The sequence below is a fragment of the Colletes gigas genome, unplaced genomic scaffold (assembly GCF_013123115.1).
Source record: "Colletes gigas isolate AHSC1104 unplaced genomic scaffold, ASM1312311v1 Colletes_gigas_Sc00001, whole genome shotgun sequence".
Classification (NCBI taxonomy): Eukaryota; Metazoa; Arthropoda; class Insecta; order Hymenoptera; family Colletidae; genus Colletes; species Colletes gigas.
In genome coordinates this window covers 11,461,403-11,482,625 of record NW_025106630.1, presented here as the reverse complement: position 1 = coordinate 11,482,625, position 21,223 = coordinate 11,461,403, and the positions used below count along the sequence as shown (strand labels likewise).

Sequence of the window (21,223 nt, the reverse complement as noted above, 5' to 3'; positions counted from 1 at the left end):
ACGTAAAAGTTCTCCTTGAGGAAATTGCATTTCTTCGATTTGAAATATCTTGACAATTTCAAAGTAATGCACTTATTTTTACTGTTCAATTCTGACAATTGACGACTATCGCACAGAGCTTATAATAGAGCTGACGAAGGAATAAGATCACTTCCGAAAAGGTACGTGCCAAGCACATAGCTTCCACGTCCAAAGCTGCGTGACTTGTGCTCAAAATACACTTCGCCTCGACAAGCAGATTCGGATAAATTGTACGAGCACTATTTACGTCATCTATCTGTGAAAGTCACTTCTACCCCGAGGTGCCATTTGCCAGCATACTAATAATCGCGACTAATATGTCTCGAGGCTAATTTATGCAACGTTCGAAAGAAACAAATTACTCCGATGTTCTCTCGTAAATGACGGAACGAAATAAATTTTCATTGGAGGTGTCGTATCTGGGGGCATTTAAATCAGACGGCCCAATAATCGTTGAATCTTTAAGATCGTTCGGCGTAGGCTCGGAATGCTAAGTAGACCGACCTTGGATCTCAATTGCACCGGTTGCACACGGAAGCTGATTATAGCCGCAATTAAATTGAAAAAATGTACCCGTGAAAATTACGCTGCCTCATGATCCCAGAGACCTTGGCATTAGAATGGATCGAAGGTGCAATTGAGTCAATCGACTCTGTACGCGCGCCGCCGAGTCGATTGTATTACGCATAACAGATAACAGATAACTTCTTATGGTATAAAAATAGACGCGGCGTAACGTTCTCGCTAGTATTCCGTATTATTCCATAATCACTTTACTACGATACAATAACAATTAATCGTAATATTATTTAAATTCGATTCTTTACGCAGCCACATTATTATTATCGCCGCGGAGGCTGACCAGTCGAAGTTCAATTACCGATCTATCTCCAGCGACGATTTCTTATTCAATTTAACGACGCTCGAAACTGTAAACACTTTTTTACGCACCGCCTGCAGTGAAAATATTTGGCTGTTTCTCGATCGTGTCAATATTTTTATTCATTTTCAAAATACGAATAAATGAATTATCGACGAGAAGGCGTGACTGGAGTCCGGTGTCGCGACGTCTGGCGTCCGCGCGAAAAGCGATCGGCGGGATAGTTGCACGAGCCCTCTCGGAGGCGATTCGTGTGGTCCAGGGTGGGGGTTTCGAGCTTGAAATTATCGGAGGCACGGGAGCCAGCAGACGAGCGTTTCGTGGGTTCGAAAGAAGAGAGGATGAGCGGGTAAAGGCGATTAGGGGGCGGCAAGACGACGGCTCGTGGACGCGCGGATCGACAGTAGCGTGAAGGCAGTCCGAGAGAATGACTCGTCGCGCGCGTTTCAGCGTTTTGTGGCTGGCGGCCGTCGTGGCCCTGCTCGTGCCCTTCGCCGCGGCGTTATCCAAGAGCGACCTGTACCCTTACGCGACCCCCGGCACCTCGATCCTGCAGAGCAACGTCAACGAATTGCTAGTTTCCGCGGAGGTCACACTGAAGACACCGATCGCCTTCTATGACAAAATTTACAACTACATTTTCGTGAGTAGAAACGATTTCGCTCGACTATTTCAAACCGTTGTCAACTCTGACATCGATGGATAGCAAACGACAGTTTTAATTCTCGTTTGTTCCAAGGCCCCGGGAGGTTTAAATTGCCACGATTGTAATTAATTTCGACCATTACGGTAGAACGTTTTATCAAGAGAGGAACTATTTTCGCGGGAGGAAAACTCGACTCGTAGACAGTTCGTGACCTATGTCAGGCTCGTTGTGTCACGTTTTTCATTGGTCAAATTGCTCGGTCTCGTGGTTTACTACTGCGATTCCGAGCTTCGTTATTAAATTACGTAATTATATAATACGACAATGTCGTGATAAGATCAATATCAGGTTGAATTTTTTTAATAGTTTGTCCTTAAAGAAGCTGAGTTCAGGGGTTGAGAATCACGTTGCATATCAAGCGCAATATATTTTTAGAATGTAAAGATATTGTATTGGCATTTGGAATGCTCCATTCCTTTGGACTCGCGCGACACAATACTAACTTACGTGTCTTCGTGTTCAAAGAAGCGACGCCAGAATTTATTGGACCACAAATAAATCTGGGGGTGGGGCGAAGAATATTTTTCGATTACTCGAAAAATAACTTCAGGACGCGATTCTCGCCGAAAAATTGTTATTTTTATCCGCGGCGGCGAGTAATTTCCATCGGACAGCGTTGGCCAGTATACGGCCGTGTTTAATTTCGGTGCTCACAAAAATACACGGTGAAACCGCGGGAAGAGCCGCGCTGGGATGGTTTGAACGTTGCCGCGGCGCATTTACTCTACCAGCGCGCGAACTGTATAAACACGTTGCGCGCGTGCCTCTATTTACGCGACTCGCGGGGAAAGGGGACGTTCTTCGGCCGCGCGATCGTTTATTTAACGTTTTAAATTAAGACAACGTCGCGAGAGGAAACGTGTTTTCTCCTCCCCTAACGTAAACTCGTCGCGTAAGGCCGCTTTCATGCCTACAATGCCTCGCCAAAGTGCTCGAAACTCGATCTTCGGTGGGACGAAGTTTTCCTTCTCCCTTGGTATAGAACAATTCTTTTGTATTCAAGATGTTTAGCTAACTCCGTATACGGTATTCGCCTAGGTGTAGCCGTAATACTGTTCAATGCTGTCACCGTCGTTTAGCTGAGAGAAGAGCCTAAAAGCCCGTGTCCCGATCGAGTCGCGTGAAAAAGATTGAAGCGCGACGCGCTCGCTGAAAAGACCGCCACGTTGGCGTGGCAGAGTAATTCCTTCGTTAATATTAATTCGCGCTGAGCGAAGAAAAGCCGGGGGGACATTCGGTCATCCCCTTAATTCGGCTCGTGGTCTAATCTGCCGTCATCTTCTGGCATGACACGAATTCATTGTCCGCGATGACGGTCAAACGGCTCCGCAGCCGGCGCGCAATCGCTTAATTGCGCTTGGGTCGACGCACGGTTTGTGTTTCTCGCGTCTCGTGGATCCGGGAAAGGGAAAGTCCTTACGCGGACAGAAATTTTGAATAAACCAAACGTAGAGCAACTCATTCGTGACATAGACAAGTCCAAAAGGGTTAACTTTGCATCCGTACATTGCGAGATATTTAAGTTTCTATTTTTATTCAACGAGTAGCGGGATGGACGATCGTTTATCGTTTCTTCGTTGCTGGAAATTTTCGAACAAGAACTTTGTCCCGTCTCTGCTCGAGACAAAGCCTCGGAATTCGCGGAAAGAGCTCGATCTTCGCGCACGATGCGTGGAAAACGCGGAAGCGATAAGATTTCCTCGATTTTATCTAGCCTTGGCCACAATGATTTTCGGGAAATCGGCCAGCCAAGGTTAGGCCTACGCGTTAAGAGTTTTGAGTCACGGTGCGCAAACACGGATCAGATTAGAGACGTCCCGCAGGACGCGATGATCTCACTAGTTCCACGAACCGATTCGACGTCTAGCTAACGTGAATGAACGTTGATTGCAGCTACGTATCCGGGGGAATCTTCGTTCTAATTGATCCGAGCCAACCAAGGTGCATGATCTCATGGCACGCAGCGTCATGTTTCCATTAAAAGTGCAGCATTGAAAAAAAACGAAGGGAAATGCGCGACGAGGTCGAGCCAATTAACGTCCCGCGACTTCTAATTTTCGCGGGCAATTCGTCTTTGACGATCACACTTAAAATTGAAATTTGTTAAAAAAGATAAAGCTCAATGTGCCCGCAGGATAGTTTGAGTTTCACTCTTGAGAATTCCTATCAAGCATAAGAGTTCTTTCCAAGGGGTTAAGGCTTAGGTTAGGGTCAAGGGTAATAGAAAAGTAGTCATGTCATAAGCTTGACCCGCGCGTAACGCAATTGTATTTTTTCGGAAATTTTCTTCCAACTGGTAGGCAAGACGTACGTTCGTATTCTTACGTCCAACTTTTGAGTGGTCTCGTGTTTTAATAAAACTTGATTCGTATACAGTTAATCGTGACCAATTAAACACTACGTCCTGCTTTTCATTGGTCAAATTAGTCGATCTCGTACGGGTAGCGTGTCAGCCTCGATATCGTCGCGTGTGACCGAGTAGAGTTTCGTTCTAGTCTCGAAAATACTGCTACACAATACTTGCATGGTTAATTCGTTATTTTTAATATTGCACCGTGGTATCGCAACATTGTACTGGAACGCGAAATAATAAACTTCAGATTACTGTAATTAATATATGTAAAACTAATTTCGAAACAAAAATGTTAAAAGATTAGCGTTGCAACGTTAAGCACCTATGGAAGAAAGGTCAAGCCTCGAGATTTCGATCTTGAAATACGTGCGTTCCGCCTCGTAAACGTCGACCACGTGCTTTGACGCGATTATGCCTCTCGGCTCCATTCATCGACACGGTCAATAATTCAATCACCGTGCCGAATCATCGACGCGTCGTCGATGACGCGTACTCCTCCCGACACCGAGGTCATGCACGTTTAATGCACCAAACAGCCGGATGTTTGTTTTTTTTTAAATCTGTTTATCGCGTTAGCATAAGGTTCAAATTTAATTTAAAATTCAATTTATAAGTTCAACAATTTCTTTTTACAAGAACCTAAAATTTAATTGACAGACTACTGAATCTCGCCCTTTCACCCTGTTTGATGAACTTCCACCGTGCACATTTTGCTTTCTCGTTTTTATTTGGCTAATAATCATTCCATTTCGATATATGCAGTGTATCAATAATTGAGGGAAACTCGTTAACGACTCGAGGACCGAGGTTCGATCGGGAAGATACGCGACGAGCATCCGCGTATTCGAACGTCTTCATTCATCAAGATCGCGTCCCGATAGCTCGGATCTGCACAGAGACTTCCCTCGATCCGTTTCGCTCGGTTGAAAGCTGCGATCCAGCCATGCATCAGATAAACATTTAACGAGCCCCCGGTTACGCAAACCAGCAGGACTGGCGATAAATCGGTGAGACGGACGAAAATTTTGGAACGACGATGTTCGTCTCTCTAATTAACCTTTCGCGTTGATATTATTTAATTCGTCTCCGGTTGGCAATTGTCTTGCAAGTAACGCGCAATCGCGAATACCTGTTGGTTTCCACGTGTCCGTTCGCGATAGCATCTGCTGAACGCGTGGTCAACGGAAATGCCACTGGTTTCAACGCGTGCATCAAGATGGACGCTAATGCGACGGGCGATTTACTGTGTAAATGCGGGCAATTAGCCTTGACGCTTTCCCACATTAGTTAACTGACGATTTGTGGGAGGAGGTTGTGAAATTCCGCTCGCGATTCTTCAAGATCGTTCGCTACGTCATCGCCGACGAAGACCAATTATTAGCCCTGCTGTTAATTAAATTAACCCTGCCCTTGTTCCTCCGAGCATTTCCAATAACGAACTTGTCTGAACGCGCTTGGAACGTGGACTGTTCTGTGTGAAGTGGATTTCGCGAAAGAACGAAACGAAAATAGAAATAGAAAATAGAAATCTGTAAATTTTACGTAGTTTGCAACGCCCACTCGTCATGTAAGTCTGTATGTTTATATTTGTTTTCTGCTATCTTCATGGTTGGGGAAACGACGATTTACTCGAGCAGAGCAGTAGAATACCTTCATACATAGTGCAACGACGAGCACGATAGAATATTTACATTTAGGGGCAAGAGGCCAACTGTTGCTTTCGGAAGTTATAGTCTCCGCAACAACACTTCAACACAAGATCACTCTCAACAGCTACCAGCTTCATTTTTTAAGACAAATAATATTTAAAGTGTCTTTCGATGGAACTGAGCATCCAAGTATTTTAAGAGACAATTGGAAACGAATGGTCGGTTCATTGTAACAGGTCTTGACAAATGTAGGAAGACGGGCAAAGTGGAGGCGCGGGAGACGATACTAGACTTTTTCTCGATGAAAAATGTCTCCGGAGGCTCAACGCCACGAAATATGGGGTGCATTTAAATGCCGCCGAGAACTGCGATCCGTAGAAAAATGTCGGGAAAATTCGGGATGTTGCTTCGAAAAATGGCCGATTTCGCGTGGAACGATGTTTGTCATGCAAAGCTCGCGCCGATTCCGTGACGAACCGATTGACACAGATATACGCAGCGATATATCAGCGACGGTCTACTTAGAAGTTCTGCCTACACGACAATCATCTCCATTCCGTCGGTTATCGTCGACGATTCGCAGTCATCAAAATGATTGCGGCCGATTACACGATTGCGTTAGCGCGTGCTAAGACCCTGCTTCTTTTTTTCTTCCCTCGTAGGTACACGATTCGCCGACGTCAGGATCGGATCGATCCCATTCGATGCCCTAATCACAGCCCCAAGATCAACCCTCTATGCCCACGATATTCTCGTAGCTTTGTTCGAGCTAAAGAAAATCGTTTTGAATTTAACTGTAACAAAAAACTGAACCTTTCCCTATTTTGTTTACCGATTGATCGAGTCCTGGCCGTCGCGACAAAAGCGTCGCGGGGCTGCGTGGAAAATTGGAGCTTCGCGAAACGGCGGCCTAGCGAAAGAGGGAGTTGGTCGAATCTCGTTATCCCTGCAAAGTGTCCCGTGAAATGATCGAGTTTTGAAGTTTAAACGAGCACGAAGTTGGTATTTAACGCAGTCGCGCGGGGATCCGTTGTTGTTCGCCCCGGTTAATTGAAGCTCTCGAGTCCCGCGGTTTTCAAGGCGGTCGTGAAATCTACTTTCGCCTCTAATTTCTTTGGAAATCGGGAAGAGGGACGCCGAGTTGCCTTTTGTTACGCCAAAGCTCTTTTTCCCGGCCAATCTGAATTAATCGCCGTCCGAAATTTGGCAACAAACGAGATTCAACGTTAGGCCGCTATTAAGTCTAATCTTAATTGCGTTAGCAGGGAACTAAAAAATTCCTATAAAATCTATGGGAATTCAAGATGACAGGATTTGATTTATCCGCGATCCACAGGCGATCGATGGTTTTTATTTATCAATCGACCGGGGATAATCGTCGACATCAGGAAAAGAATCGACTCGCGAGATGGATTCCACGTATTGCCTCCCAGCCAGCCCTATCTATTTTCATCGTTTTCTCCGCGCCGCCGATTACCGGGGATTATGTGTGTGCGTGTGTGTCATCGGCTCAGCTGCGACCTACGACCCCTGCGATAGCCCCGCCACGGAGATAGGCGAGACACGAACGCGCTCGCTGTCTCGGAAACGCTGGAGAGTGTCAAAACGTCCACGGAAAGCGGGAACAAGATCGATCGATGATCACCGGCCATGGGAACGATACCGTATCGATACTATCGATTCTCTAGAGTAAATCGGAAACGGTGGAATGTCTCACGAAGGACAATAATTACGAAAAAAATATTTTTACAAAAATTGATGGCACGGCTGAGGGTATTAGGTATTGTGGTGAGGGAGATATCAAAATCAAATTAATTTTTTTAAATGAGACGTTTGTTGAGACGAACATAATAACCCACCACATGATATCCTGGGAACAAATGAATTAAATGTTTATCTATCGATGTTGAGTAGACTTCTCTTTGCTAACAGATTGTACTTCCTATAAAAAAGTGTCTTGTCATTTTTTTTAAGGACTATTGCTTTTAAGATTAATTAATTGGCTTCGTTGGAGTGTGAGAAACATCCGAATTAAACGAATTTCAAAAGAAGCGAAATTAAAGCATTGAACCCAAATACTATTTCGTGGGACCGCTTTCTTTTATTTAACGAAGTCATTGTAAGGACTCATGTTTAATACAGAATTGATAATTATGCTTGTAATGTAAATGTACGAACACACGGTTCACGATGCTCGCTCTTAATTAATTTGTGAAACGTATATACGAGTTCATCGTCCGCAAAGAGATAAAGAGATAAATTAGGATAATCATATCATTTATCTGAGCGTTACATACTAAATAATATGAAATTATCTTTCCGAGCAGAACTATACAGCATTTTGCATGAATTTTTCGAACGTACCATGAACAATGCCAGAATTTCGAATTCCTTGAAATTGTTAAAAAAAATATCAACGAACACTTTCTAAGAGCGTAAGTACTTCGGTATCGAATTGCTCGAATATCGTCGACACGTATAGCATCAATCCGACCACAAATGACCACTCACGAGCAATCTGTCGCGCGCGGGTATCGATTATCGATGATCGTCAGCGTGCTAGCAATTATCGGGAGTAAAATCGTCTGATCGGAAGCTGATCCACACCGATTGCTATCGATCGCTGACAAATTGAAAGAAGAGAAAAGCCGCGTTGGCCGATTGGAATAATTACGAGGACTCCTGGCCTTTTTGTTTCTTAGAGACATCGGGCGCGAAATTGGTCGTACCGAAACGGAAAGGCTCGACGATTGATCGCGATCGATCCCGGGGGATGATTAAAGTTCCCGTTGATTGGTCTAGTTTTACGTCGTTTTTTGCACGATGTCGTAGAATGACGGGGTGAGGAGGGAAATAGGTCGATCTGATCGCTGTACCGAGATTCGGATCCGGACTCATCGTTCACTTAATCGAAATCGTGAACTATCACCGCACATTAATCTCGTGATTTTTGAGATTGTCGGACACTTAAGAAATTTAGTGGATATCTGTACGAGAAAGCTGATGTTTTGGAAAAATATTGCTATCCGATATGGACCACAGTGCGGTGGGTCAGCAACGTCGAAGGATCGTTGCTCCGTCGGTCCAATTTATATCAATTCGCGTGACTGGGTCGGTCGTTTAACGATATGTGGCTTGGATGATGAATTCGTCGCGGCGCCCGTGATATTAACGTCACGTGAAAACAATAGGAGCATCGAACTCTTGGCGCGAAGTTCGAGCTGCGCATGCACTATTAGCGTCCAGAAACCGGGACGTGAGAAACGTCCGAAACGAGACCGGAATTCGGTTGTCGCGTTAAACATCGCCAGTTAACGGACATCGTTGTTATCTGGGCCTTGCTTCCGTCTTTGCCCAACTGTTTGCACGTTCACGCTTCGTTCGTTCGATCAGCGCGATAATCTCCTTTGCCAGAAGATAAATCAGAATCTCTGTGTTGCACATGGTGCGTTCCGTAGCTTCGAAACAGTCGAGAGATCGGTGTCGAAAGCTGGGGGCCGGATGGCGGGTCGGAAACGTAAAATAAAATGTTTCCACGCGATGCTACATTTTCGAGAAGAGCGACTCTCAATAGCCGTCGAGTACGCGTGCACTCGAGTGTGCTTCCGCTCGATGAATCTCCCTATGGATTACTCGCACAAATCTCCTTTATTCCGTGCCGAAAAGTACATGGTAACGTTACGCGTCTTTCAAAAATTCTGTTCGTGTTTTCGAAAACAAAGTTGCGTATGGGAGACACTAATTTAAAGTGAGTGACTGAGGATGTTTTGATTAGAAGGCAACGTGTCTTAAGAATTCAAATCGAACCATACTTTATTTCAAAATCAAATTGTTAGGCCGAAAATACGCGTCGCGACGAATGACAGACTGGTCCAGACAACGGCATGGACGCGAACATTCGCAGCGAGCGAAAATAGTCTTTCCACAGAGTTTTAATTTCGTCCCGTTAATGACGAGGAACATTTCCCTGGCCTGGGGGGGACAGCTGCTCCCGCGGCGAATGTGGAACAACGCGCGCGCCTTTCAGTTTAGCCAATTGACGACGCGACGCGACGCCTCCGCGCTTTCAGACAACGACGCCTGCCACGAAATCGGGCCCTTTTCAATTTAACCGGGCTACCTTGTACTTAAAAACGAAACCAAATTATTTCTGTCCATCTTAGGTTCATCTCGAAAACTAGTTTCTCTAGTAGCTTTCGCCACATATATTTTTTGCAAATAACCTAGCAAAAATCTGTGGAAGCTTAATCTTGCTAGATAGCATTTCTGGAATGAAACGATCACGGAACAACGCCTCCGTAAGCATGTGTGTACGAATCGTAAGACGTTTCGTTACGTCATCGACGATTTACCTGATGATCTACCCTAGTATGTTGCATGAAACTTTTATGGAAGACGCTATCGAGCTCCCGAAGAGTTTAAAAACAGTACCCATCCCACGGAGATCTCTCTTTCAGCATCTCTACTCGCTAAGGGCGCCCGAAATGAATGGCTAAAAGGGTTGTGTCTGACCCCGTTCCAGGTAAACGCGAATGGCGTGCTCACGTTCTCCAGAGCGATGCAGAGGTTCTTCAATATCGCGTTCCCGCTGGACGATCCGGTTATCGCGCCGCTCTACACCCACGTGGACACCAGAGGATCCGGAAGGGTCTATTACGGCGAAACGGATTCACCGGACGTTCTCGCGAGAGCCGGAGGAATGGTTCGCAGCGCGTTCAAGGACGCGGCTGACTTCATGCCCACGCACGTGTTCATCGCCACCTGGCTGGACGTCGGCTACTTCAACAAGGGAAGCGACAAAGTAAGCCGAACGAACGTCTGACATTTGCAAAATCGCCGTGGAATAAATCATCCTGACCGTAACCGTTGATGACGATGCTTCTCTTAGGTGAACACGTACCAAGTGGCCGTCGCTTCGAACGGCACGCATTCCTACACGGAGTTGCTGTACCCGGATAATGGGATACAGTGGATTCAAGGCGAATCGCACCCCAGCGGCCTGCCGGACGCCAAGGCGCAGGCAGGATTTATGAGCGAGGGAAGAATGTACACCTTGAAGGGTTCCGGCACGGATCAGATTCAGAACGTCGACAAGTGAGTCGATCGATTAGTTCTCGATAATTAAAGCGATCGGGGCCCTAAAAATTATTGCTTTCCAGGTGGTCGAATACTAACAGACCTGGACAGTGGATCTTCCAGGTGGGACCCATATCCGATGACGAGGACATCAAGGTCCCCGACAACATCGAGGGTAAGTTCTCTAAGGTGTCTACGATTTCTAAATATTGTCGACGAACTCGATGTTAGATATGACTATTCTACGAGAAAGAGTTTGAGCCGAAATTTCAAGTTGATTCGCGAGATGCTCGATCCCATCTCCGAACGGAGATGGCTATTTTGGAATAATCGACTGTAGATCCTTTATTGCCCAGACGTCAACGCGACGAACCAGGCGGCCAGCTGCAGAACAGGGGCAACGACTTGCCACAGCAAAGCAACGTGCGTCGACTACGAGATCGGTTTCTGCTGTCGTTGCAAGCAAGGATTCTTTGGCAACGGCAAATCCTGTCAACCAAACGGTAAGAAACGTCGACGGTTCGACCGAAACTTTGGGGACGTCTAATTATCTGGGCGTCGTCGCGACCCTCCACGATGGCCACGGGACATAAAAATCCGCTTCAAAAGGATTTCTTCATACTCGCGTGACTTTAACCAGTCCCTTTGAGAGTCGCGAAACAGTTGCCCAATAACAGACGTCTCCACTCGTCAGTACACGGTCTCTCTGATCTATTCATAGATTACGAAAAGTGCACGACTGCTCCTTCGATGACCTCGTAAAAGACCAAATTTACAAAAAGAGACTCACGGACCCCTTTGAACGACGCCGTAGATCTATATTAATAGCTACTGCAGATTGAGACGCGATTCTAAGACCAAAATCTGACTCTTTGACTTTGGTCTTTACAGTGATTTTAAGAAGGAACTTCTGAAGATCTATATAACTATAAATAAGTACGATGGTAATAAGTTTGATGGGGCTATCGAAATTTTTTTAGACGTACCGCTTCGCGTAATTGGACGCATTTCCGGGACCATCAATGGCATTGAGTTTCCGTCGAGGGACCTGCAGTGTTACGTGCAAACGGAGGACGGAAGGACGTATACTGCCCTGTCGAGGATGCCCGAGGGGATCGGCGCCAGTTTCCAACTGCTCGGAAATCTGGGCGGAGTGATCGGCTGGCTGTTCGCGAAACCTGTTGGCGACACGATGAACGGATACGAGCTGACAGGTACCGTCTATCGTTATTCACCCTTTCCGAAAACGTCGTTAAAACGCCCGAAACGATCGATTCAGGTGGTCTGTTCAACCACACGACGGAACTGACGTTCCCTCCGTCGGACTACAAGGTGACGATCCGAAGCAATTACCTCGGGCTGGACGTTTTCGGACAGCTGAAGATGGAGGCGGATATCCAAGGTTCGGTGCCGCTGTTGTCGGCGGATACCCGAGTGAATTACGGCGACTACGACGAACTTTACACGAAAGCGCAACCCGGAGTGATTCGTTCTCGAAGCGAGAGGATTTGCAAGGTGAACGACGGTAACGGGGAACGAGATCTGAGCTTCACGCAGGACCAAACGATCGTCTATCACGAGTGTCCGTACCTGGTCTCTGACCCTGAAGACGACACCACGCGGCTCAAGCACTCCAGGGGCGTCACGACTTACGAAGCCACGGAAGGAATCATACGTTTCGCCGTAAACACGAAAGTGACGCCCTTGGAGGAGGAGGACCCTTGCATTCAAGGGAGACACACTTGCACCGATCACAGCAACTGCATCGTCGAAGGAGACGATTTCAAGTGTGTCTGCAATCCTGGGTAAGATCTCTCAATTCGTTTATGCGCGACGAATTACGAGACTTACGGGTCGAATCACGATTATTGAGATACTGAGCGCTTTTCGTTTGTTTATTATTGCCGCGTAGATATCAATATTTGTACGAAGAAGACGGTAGCGCGATCTGCGTGGACGTGAACGAGTGCACCGCTGGAAATCACGTGTGCTCCCCAGACGCACAGTGCATCAACCAGGAGGGTAGCCACACCTGTCAATGCAGACCAGGCTTCTCCGGGGATGGTCGTTCTTGCGATAGTAAGTTTATCAGCATGTGGGATCGTTCGCGGGTTACATCGGGAGAAAATCACTACACCGTATTTGCGCTGATAGTTTTTATTCTGGCTGGCTCGCGTTGGGTCTCGTGACCAACTGGCCTCGACGACGCGGGCTCGAACATAGCGAGGCTACGTGCCCCGGTATGTTTCCGCTCGCTCAAGTGTCGGCGGCCTACGGTCGCCACAATATGATTGTAATTGACCACCGCAAGCAAAAATACTTGTTTCAGAAGAAATTGAAATTTTTTTTTTTTCGTCGAAAATCTCTGGCAACTTCCCTTTTTTTCCTTCCCAGCCAGAATAAAAACTATCAGCGCAAATACGGTGTAGTGATTTTCTCCCGATGTAACCCGCGAACGATCCCACAAGCAGACGACACCATCGTCGGAGTTACCATGCTCTGGTAACCTTTTCTAACGCGGAGCTAGTGTTTGCCCAAGAATAAAATCGATAGAGAATACTTAGTCTTATTTCCAAACGCTATGAGTGCTAAATTCGAATTCTAAAACTGATATGGGAATGATAAGTTTCCTCGCAAGCTATTTTATACCTCGTCTATGGTCAGACGTTTGGCTCGTAAGAATGCTCTGCTTTATTAGTGGTCAATAAATAATGGATCATCCTCTGTTGGAAACTTAGGGCTTCCATCGTGCGAGGATACTCGTTGCGGTGGCTTCGAGCAGTGTTTAATGGTCGAAGGCATGCCCAGATGCTCCTGCATGCTTGGTTTCGAGGACACAGAGCAGGGCTGTTACGCTGTGCAACGAGGTACCTTGCGATTATTTTAATTAAGGTCCAAAAATCTCGCGATTATGTTATCACACGATGTTCTCGCAGGTTCCTGCGAAGTCGAGGATAACTGTTCCCCCCATGGCGTCTGCAGTTTCATCGGGGACAAGCACGTATGCGTCTGTTTACCAGGTTACCTTGGTAAGATCAATTTTCACTTACATTTTGAGAGGAAATAACTGGAATCTACCATTGCACTTCCTTTGTTAATCTCAAGAAATTTGAAGATTCTTATTATACTGAATATATTCCAATAGAAATATTTCTTCAGGATTATTAGTCACGCGTGTGCGTACGTATAGATGCATAATTCAACCTCTAGAGTGGCAACCGGACAACGTCCCAGAGTTCATTTCTAGCTCAGATTTGAATCCGCTCGAGTATAAACTGTGATTAGAGTCGGAGAACGCGACCCGCAAGATCTCGTTTAAATGTTTAAGTAGCTTGAGAAATGTAGCTTCTGAAATAACCTTAGAGACCGTGCGTGCCGCGAAAACCAATTGACTGCGGGGTTGTGTAAACCTACATCGCCGCAAAGAATTAACAATTACTCTTCGCCTGGTATTAATTCCAAAAATGATTTCCAATCAGTTGGAAACGATTGTTAATTTCCACGATCGTTCCACCTTCAACCCTTGAACACCTTGTTGACCAGAATTGATTCGCTGTTTCGACCGTAACAATTAAACTCTTCCTGCGAAGCGTGGCAGTTAATATCATCGAGGGCGACGAACTTATAAGTAACAAGTTTCACTGTGCCGCGCGGAGGTCTTCGTTCGATGGCAGAAAGTTGGAAAGGGAGTTCGTGGAAGCAATTGGCGCACATGCCTCGCGTTCAAATTGAATTACAATGGTGGAACGGTGGTCGATTCGCGTAGATTTTCGCAGGAAAAGCCGCATTGCGAGGTTTCGCGGATCCGCGATCCGTAAGCGTGTTTTCGTAATCAGCTTCCGTTCGAATGATCGCAATCGTTTCCAGGCGATGGTTACACGTGCGCTCTGGAAATTGACGTGACCACAACGGACGAACCGCCGAAACCGCAATGCTTGGAGGAGATGTGCTGGTGCCCGGACGGTTGGGAATACCGGAACAACGAATGCATGCGCCAGGAAGAAGAGGAAACCAGAACCGTCGACTACGATCGGGACTGTGAGTATCGAAAGGGTCGACTATACAAAATATTCTTTTTCTACCCCTTTGAAGAACCTTTGTTAGGATCTGACACGTCGGTTCGTTGTTCCTGCCGTTATCAGGAGACGAACGTCTACGAGGAAGATCTTCGTCTCGCAGAAAATGCAAGCTTACTTTGTATATTTTAATAGAGACCTCGATCCTTTGTGGACGAATTTCTCGCATTCTCGAGGAGAAGAAAGTTATCGAGCCAGTTCACGAATTCAGTCGTTTTTATTTAACGTTCCCTTAACAAGTTTGCGGACCCATAAATTTAAAAAATTATAAAACTTTGTATACAAGTAGAGTAGGTCAACCATAACAGATACCTATTTCTCGTTCGTACCATAATTCGCTTCGAGGGGGGAAATCACCCCTCAAAGAGAATGCGGTATCAAGGGCCGCGAGCAAAAGAATTTATGAACCGACTCGCTGGCACATCATTCTAATTTTACGAAAATGGACGAATCGTCCCTAGAAAATTCCGTCTTTTGAGAATCAGCTTGCCCTCGGTTCTCGAAGGATTCACGCGAGCAAACGAAATTATGCATGACGACTAATCGCACGTAAAACATAATTCGAGTACGTCGAGATAGCATGATGTCGTGATGCGAACCGATTACAATTATGACGTTCACTAACCGCTAGCGACGAACGGTTTGCATCGTGCGTTTTAGTATCGGCGCGTCCGCTCCCGCAATGCTACGAAGACTACTGTGCGTGCCCATGGGGATACGATTACGACCGTTCGGAGGAGATTTGCGTGCCTCGGCCTGGATACAACCACGAAACGATGGGCCCGTCAGGAGTTCACTGTACGACACACCACGCTTCGCTTCTGCTAATTTGACCAATTAACAATTTTGCGGCACGAGCGTCACGCTTCACGCACACTTTAATTAAGTTTGAATTCGATTTCTCCACGATTGGATTTGTTCGTCGATGCATCGACTGTCGTGTCGTCGCGCTGCATCGTCGAAATTATATGCACACCGTCAGTCAATCGGAAAAGTTTCTCAGAGTCGAGCAGGAAAATTTAGAGCAGAGTGTATTGGAGAAGCGACTTGTTCAAAGCTTGTAATCGAACCAATATAAACGGAATTACTGGCTTTTAAATGATAAAACAATCCACTTCAGCCACCGACTGGAGTATTCAATTTTTAAAAAGGTTGCAGATAGTATTTTTTTAAATTCTGTTACGATAATTATACGGAAAGTTCGACGCGACAGTCGACGCGTTAGAAAAGCAGCTGGCAGAACGTAAAATCGTTCGTAAATTCGATCGGTGTAATCGATTCACGCGGTCGCGTCATAAATTTCGAACGTGAGGCAATTTAGCGTCGCCGGCCGAGCATTATCATAATTGGCCACGCTTGTGTACAGTATCGTGCAACGTGGTGAACAGGTGTCATCCCTACGCCCAGTGTATCTACGTGACGAGCACCGCGGACTACGAATGTCGCTGTAATCCTGGTTACGAGGGTGACGGTATGGACTGCACGAAAACAGGTACGTCCGCTTATCGATCTCTTTTTCTCCATTCGAGAATCATTCGAGCCGCGAAGGTAATCGTAATCGACGACGATGCCAAATCAATGAAAGAGGTTTGTTGTTCTGGCACAGAGGTGTCCTGTTTGGACGTGGACATCTGCGACCCGAACGCTTCCTGCCAGCACGAGGAACCGTTGGCCAAATGCGTCTGCAATCCAGGATACGAGGGAGACGGAACCACTTGCAGTCCTATCGGTCATATCATGCTACTTTTTTTTTCTATTCTTTTCCTACCCTCTTTCATTCATTTCACGAAGCTTCCGTTCTACGGCACACGAGCCCTACGCTGTACAATTTACCCGTACATCGCTTGTCCGGCTACGAAATTTGCTCGAGAAACCTCCCCGAACCGAATTGAAACCGTTTAAGGGGATAGTCTGGTCCGAAGAGCGCTGATTCAAATTTTGTTAGAAGAAATGTCAAGTCCCTTCTTATTTGTAATTAATTAATTTAAGAAACCTGCGCCGTTTGGACCAGACAGGCTCCTTAAAAATGCTATAAATGATCGATGTTGGAGCGTCTGTTTCTGATGTGTAGACGAGTGCAACGTCGACTCGGATTGTTTGGAGAACGAACGGTGCTCGTACAATCCGACCAGCACGAGGTACGAGTGCGTGTGCAACCCGGATTTCAGCATGGTGGACGGACGATGCGTGGTGTCCGATTGCTCGACGAATCCGTCTCAATGTCACGTGAACGCACAGTGCATGTCCGCCAGTGACGGCGGCTACAAGTGCGTTTGCATCGAAGGATACAACGGAGACGGGATTCGTCAGTGCGTCGAGGACCATATCGGTTGCAACGTCCTGAATAACTGTGGCAGGAACGCGGTCTGCGGATACAATCAGACGTCCGCGAATTTCGGCTGCATCTGCCAACCGGTATGCCCGTTAAATTCGACGGTCAGGCGTCGGTGTTATCGATTATCGACCGGTGTAATCCGATTCGATTAGGTAGCGAGGTGTTGTCGCGTAAATTATGCATCCAAGGATCGTGCGACCTTAGCGCTCGCGGATCTAGGGAAACCCTATCTGCCACTAGGTATTGATATTTTTACGTACGAAAAAGTAAATTCTCGCGTTTCATTCTACAATTTAAACTCTAATTTTGTACTCTACGGGAATAGAAACTCGCAAGACAGTCGAGACGTGTACGGCCCTAGGTCCGACAGTTGATATTAGTCGAGGCTTCCGGTTGTAAGCCGTGTCTTTGGAGGAAATTGCACCGACCTCTCGCCAACGTTGCAGCTAGCTTCTTTAGGGATCAAACGACACGCGGATATTGGCGTGTGTCGCGCAGTTTCGGTCTATTTGAGGTGTCCGTGCTCGTGGCACGATCAAACAAAAATTCGCGTCTCTTCCATTCTTTCTACGAAATATTTAACTAGACAAGAACGTTGCCCATCTCGAATACAACTTTATATCAAAACGTTCTAAGCTGCTTTTCGTGACGAGCTATACGGAAACACGAACGATGGATGCGGAGAAACGATCTCCCGTACCGCGAGAGCGACATCAAGGAATTTTTGCTACTTTCAGGGCTTTTACGGCGATGGTTTCACGTGTCTGCCACAATCGTCCTGCCGACACGACTCGACCCTTTGCTCGCCAGATGCGACTTGCGTGGCGGCTGGAGAGAATCAATTCGCTTGTGTGTGCAACGAAGGATATACGGGAGATGGAGCAGACTGCAAGCCGCAGCCAAAACACGAGTCCAACTTCCTGTTGGTGAACCAAGGAATGGCTACGCTTAGGATACCGTCCGTCGCGACGTACGATACACCGGGCACACCGATCTACATAGAGTACAAGCAAATGGCGGTCGCGATAGACATCGATTGCCTGAACGGGAAAGCGTACTCGAGCGACATCACCGGTAAGTAATTCGTCGAAATCTCTCACCGAGCTCTGACCCATGACTACCACTAGCGCTCAAAGGACGATCACGCTAAATTCGAGACTCAGAGATCCTGGACATCTGGTATCAATGTTCCAGTCTAAATGAACTTTATCCTATCGGGTCTCATACAAAGTTCTGTAGTTTATTTGTTGCCTAGTATTGTACAGTAGTCTAAATAAAGGGTGAGTTTAGCAACTGCTGAAATCCTGACGCGTCCTTTGGCTAGCAAAGATTATGCCTAATTAAAACGAGATTAAAACGCAATTTTACCCGAAAGTAGAGAGCCAAATCGGCCCGACTCGCAGTCTAGACGAGATTTACTTTGCAGGTAGTCGAATAATCGAGTTAACTTACAACGGATCGATGGCGGAGACGTTCCTGCCGAAAGTGAGCAGCCCCGAGGGACTGACGGTCGATTGGGTTTCTAGAAATATTTTCTGGACCGATTCTGGGAAGACGACGGTGGAGGTCGCCAATCTCGAGACGAAGAAACGTAAGGTGCTCGTTTCCGACGGACTGGTCTATCCCAGAGGGATAGCCGTTCATCCATACCGTGGGTAAGTATTCCTCCCGAGAATTTCCAGGACCTTTCTTTATATATTAGCCGACAGACATCGACGTGGATGGCGAGACGGTGACACAAAAAAAACAAGAAAAATAATAGCAAAACGTAAAGTGTAATCGAACGACGCGTGGAAACTTGGTCGTTCCAGAAAGATATTTTGGTCCGACTGGAACCGTGAATCGCCGAAATTGGAATGGGCCAACGAGGACGGAACCGATCGCGAAATCTTCCTTCAAGGGGATTACGTCAAGCTACCGAATTCATTAAGTATCGATTGGGCGACGGATGAGCTGTGCTGGGCGGACGCCGGAACGTTTACGATAAGTAAATACACACCTACCCCATGAAATTTCTCGGCTAATAGACGCCCCCGCGACCGTCTCAAATAACTCGATAATCCCTGCCCCCCGACCGTTTTTTGATAATCGTTTCAGACTGTATGGAGATCGATAGCAAGGATATCAACGTGGTCGCGAACGCGCTCACTTATCCCTTCGGTCTGGCGATCTCCCATCAGAACTATTACTGGACCGACTGGAAGACGTAAGTCCCTAAATATCCCTTTGGCGATAAACAAAAGCATTTAAAAAACCAGTTACGAATTATAAAATAATACGTAAAGCTTGAATCAGATATGATTCCCCTCTTATTTTGATCGACTTCGAACAACCGCAATCGCACAAAGGGCCGAACTCGAAAATATTTTGAATCATTCGTTATTTACCGACGCAGACACAAAATCGAGGTTGCCATGAAGAGCAGCGGGGACAGGAAGCCGGCCATATCGATACCACCGGGAGGAAGCGGTAAATTATACGGAATAGTCGCCGTTCCTGAGTCATGCCCAAGAGGTAAATCAAGTTTTATGTCACCGGTCGACGTGCCCCGCCGCGAAATTGATCACGACCTTAAAAATGTATATTAGGGTGTCCCAGAAAATACTCTGTACTTTCAAATTTAAATGCATCGAGCTGTAACTGCGACCAAACAGAATTTCAAGCACGACCCGTCGATCCGCTGTAAACATTTTCCACGCGCGTCAAAGAAAAAGTTCTTTAACGTTTCCAAACCGTTGTGGCGATTAACACGGACCTCCAACCACACACCGAGCCACTGACCACCAAAACACACGCAGTAATCCATTGGATTAAGGTCAGGTAAATAGAGTGGTCACTCTTCGTTGGCGAACAGAATTGTTTATCACTGATTACTAACGTCTCGCTCCAACAGTTTCTTGCGAATAATTTTTTCTTTAAATTATCTTTGGAAAACAAAACCCGGTCGAATTTAAACTTTAAAATATTTATCTCTTTAGCGGAGGAACATCAATTTCAGAACCTTCTATTTAATTAATATGGAGCAGTATGTTACCTTAATTAATGCAAGCTCGTGAGAGCTACCCCTTAATTAAAAATATAGAGAAGCTGAATATTGTCGTGATGAAAAGTCGTATTTCAATGGCGATAGTGACTGCATCGCTACTGGACGTATTTAAATCAAAGTTACGACTGTAAATGAGATGTTTAGCAGTTACCATTGAAAGCAACCTGTATTTTATTTCGATAGTTTGAATTTAACAGGTCGCAAGGTGAATAATATTTTCTGGGACCCCGTAATAGAGTCGAAGGCCATTGGGCCACGGTGTGGGTCTTTTACTGCAATTGAATCGAATTACCAATCATTTGTTTGCCCGGGACAGTGACCAACGCCTGTCAATACGAGAACGGAAAATGTAACAAGGACCAATTGTGCCTGCCGGACGGTCAAGGCGGCAGGACGTGTGCGTGCGCGGACGACGCGACAGGACCTTGCACCGATTCTCATTAACCGACACAATTCGTCGACAGAATCGAAGAGCAGGCAACACGAGAGCCTGCCTAGCGTTCGATGAAGGAGGAAAATACGGTCTGGCGGTTCTCTCCCGCCGACATCACGGGCCGACCGCTGGATCGCGTGTAAATTATAATATTATTAATGGTATGATTAGTTTGTCGTCGACGTTTTCGAGTAACACACTTTTTGTATCTAATGTAACGACCGCAGCGTGAAGCTGGCTGTAACGGCGCTGCGGCCCCAATGACGCGTTATTTAATAAAAATCCAAGAAACATAATTATTGAACCTCTTTCCATGTAATCCATCGTATCGTTAATCATTTCTCATCGTTTCTGTTCTAGCTCGGTATTAATACTATAAACTTTATTTTTAATCAAGCATCATTTGATGTCCATTTTGACTTTAGGATTTTTAAAAGGTTTGCTGCCTCCGTTTAGTTAGAGAACTCTCAACCACGAGCCACGTTACATTTGTAGTAATATTATTTAAACTTTAGCCGTCGAAGCCCACTCCATAATGTCCCAGAACGAGAACCGAATAAAGCTAACTTCTATAAATTTTGTTGAGGAAAACTAGCACGATTTCGAGCGAGTATTATTTAATTCATGGATATTAACAACCACAAAATA

At 46.1% G+C, this 21,223-nt stretch overlaps 1 protein-coding gene across 5 annotated transcripts; it reads left to right on the top strand.

Moving 5' to 3' along the window:
• The first annotated feature begins 1,205 nt into the window (after positions 1–1,205).
• Positions 1,206–20,871, top strand: LOC122405348 (nidogen). Of its 5 annotated transcripts, XM_043410032.1 has the most exons (21): positions 1,206–1,544; positions 10,132–10,410; positions 10,498–10,703; positions 10,769–10,860; positions 11,042–11,188; positions 11,666–11,899; positions 11,965–12,490; positions 12,598–12,764; positions 13,424–13,552; positions 13,622–13,714; positions 14,553–14,723; positions 15,422–15,559; positions 16,128–16,253; positions 16,368–16,490; positions 16,833–17,176; positions 17,834–18,170; positions 18,523–18,751; positions 18,908–19,083; positions 19,194–19,302; positions 19,492–19,610; positions 20,459–20,871. In XM_043410032.1, the coding sequence occupies exons 1-21, from the start codon at positions 1,329–1,331 to the stop codon at positions 20,584–20,586; spliced, it is 4,089 nt and encodes a 1,362-aa protein (XP_043265967.1). In that variant the 5' UTR covers positions 1,206–1,328; the 3' UTR covers positions 20,587–20,871. The 5 variants fall into 5 exon arrangements, with proteins under 5 accessions (XP_043265967.1, XP_043265975.1, XP_043265982.1 ...); XM_043410040.1 differs by lacking the exon at positions 16,368–16,490; XM_043410047.1 differs by lacking the exon at positions 15,422–15,559 and having other exon boundaries at positions 1,207–1,544.
• The last annotated feature ends 352 nt before the right edge of the window (positions 20,872–21,223 follow it).

Bases quoted from the DNA above. Each gene is read 5' to 3' on its own strand.
- LOC122405348 (XM_043410032.1), top strand. From the start codon at position 1,329: ATGACTCGTCGCGCGCGTTTCAGCGTTTTGTGGCTGGCGGCCGTCGTG. The intron at 10,861-11,041 runs GTAAGTTCTCTA...TTTATTGCCCAG, and splicing joins GGTCCCCGACAACATCGAGG to ACGTCAACGCGACGAACCAG. The intron at 12,491-12,597 runs GTAAGATCTCTC...ATTGCCGCGTAG, and splicing joins AAGTGTGTCTGCAATCCTGG to ATATCAATATTTGTACGAAG.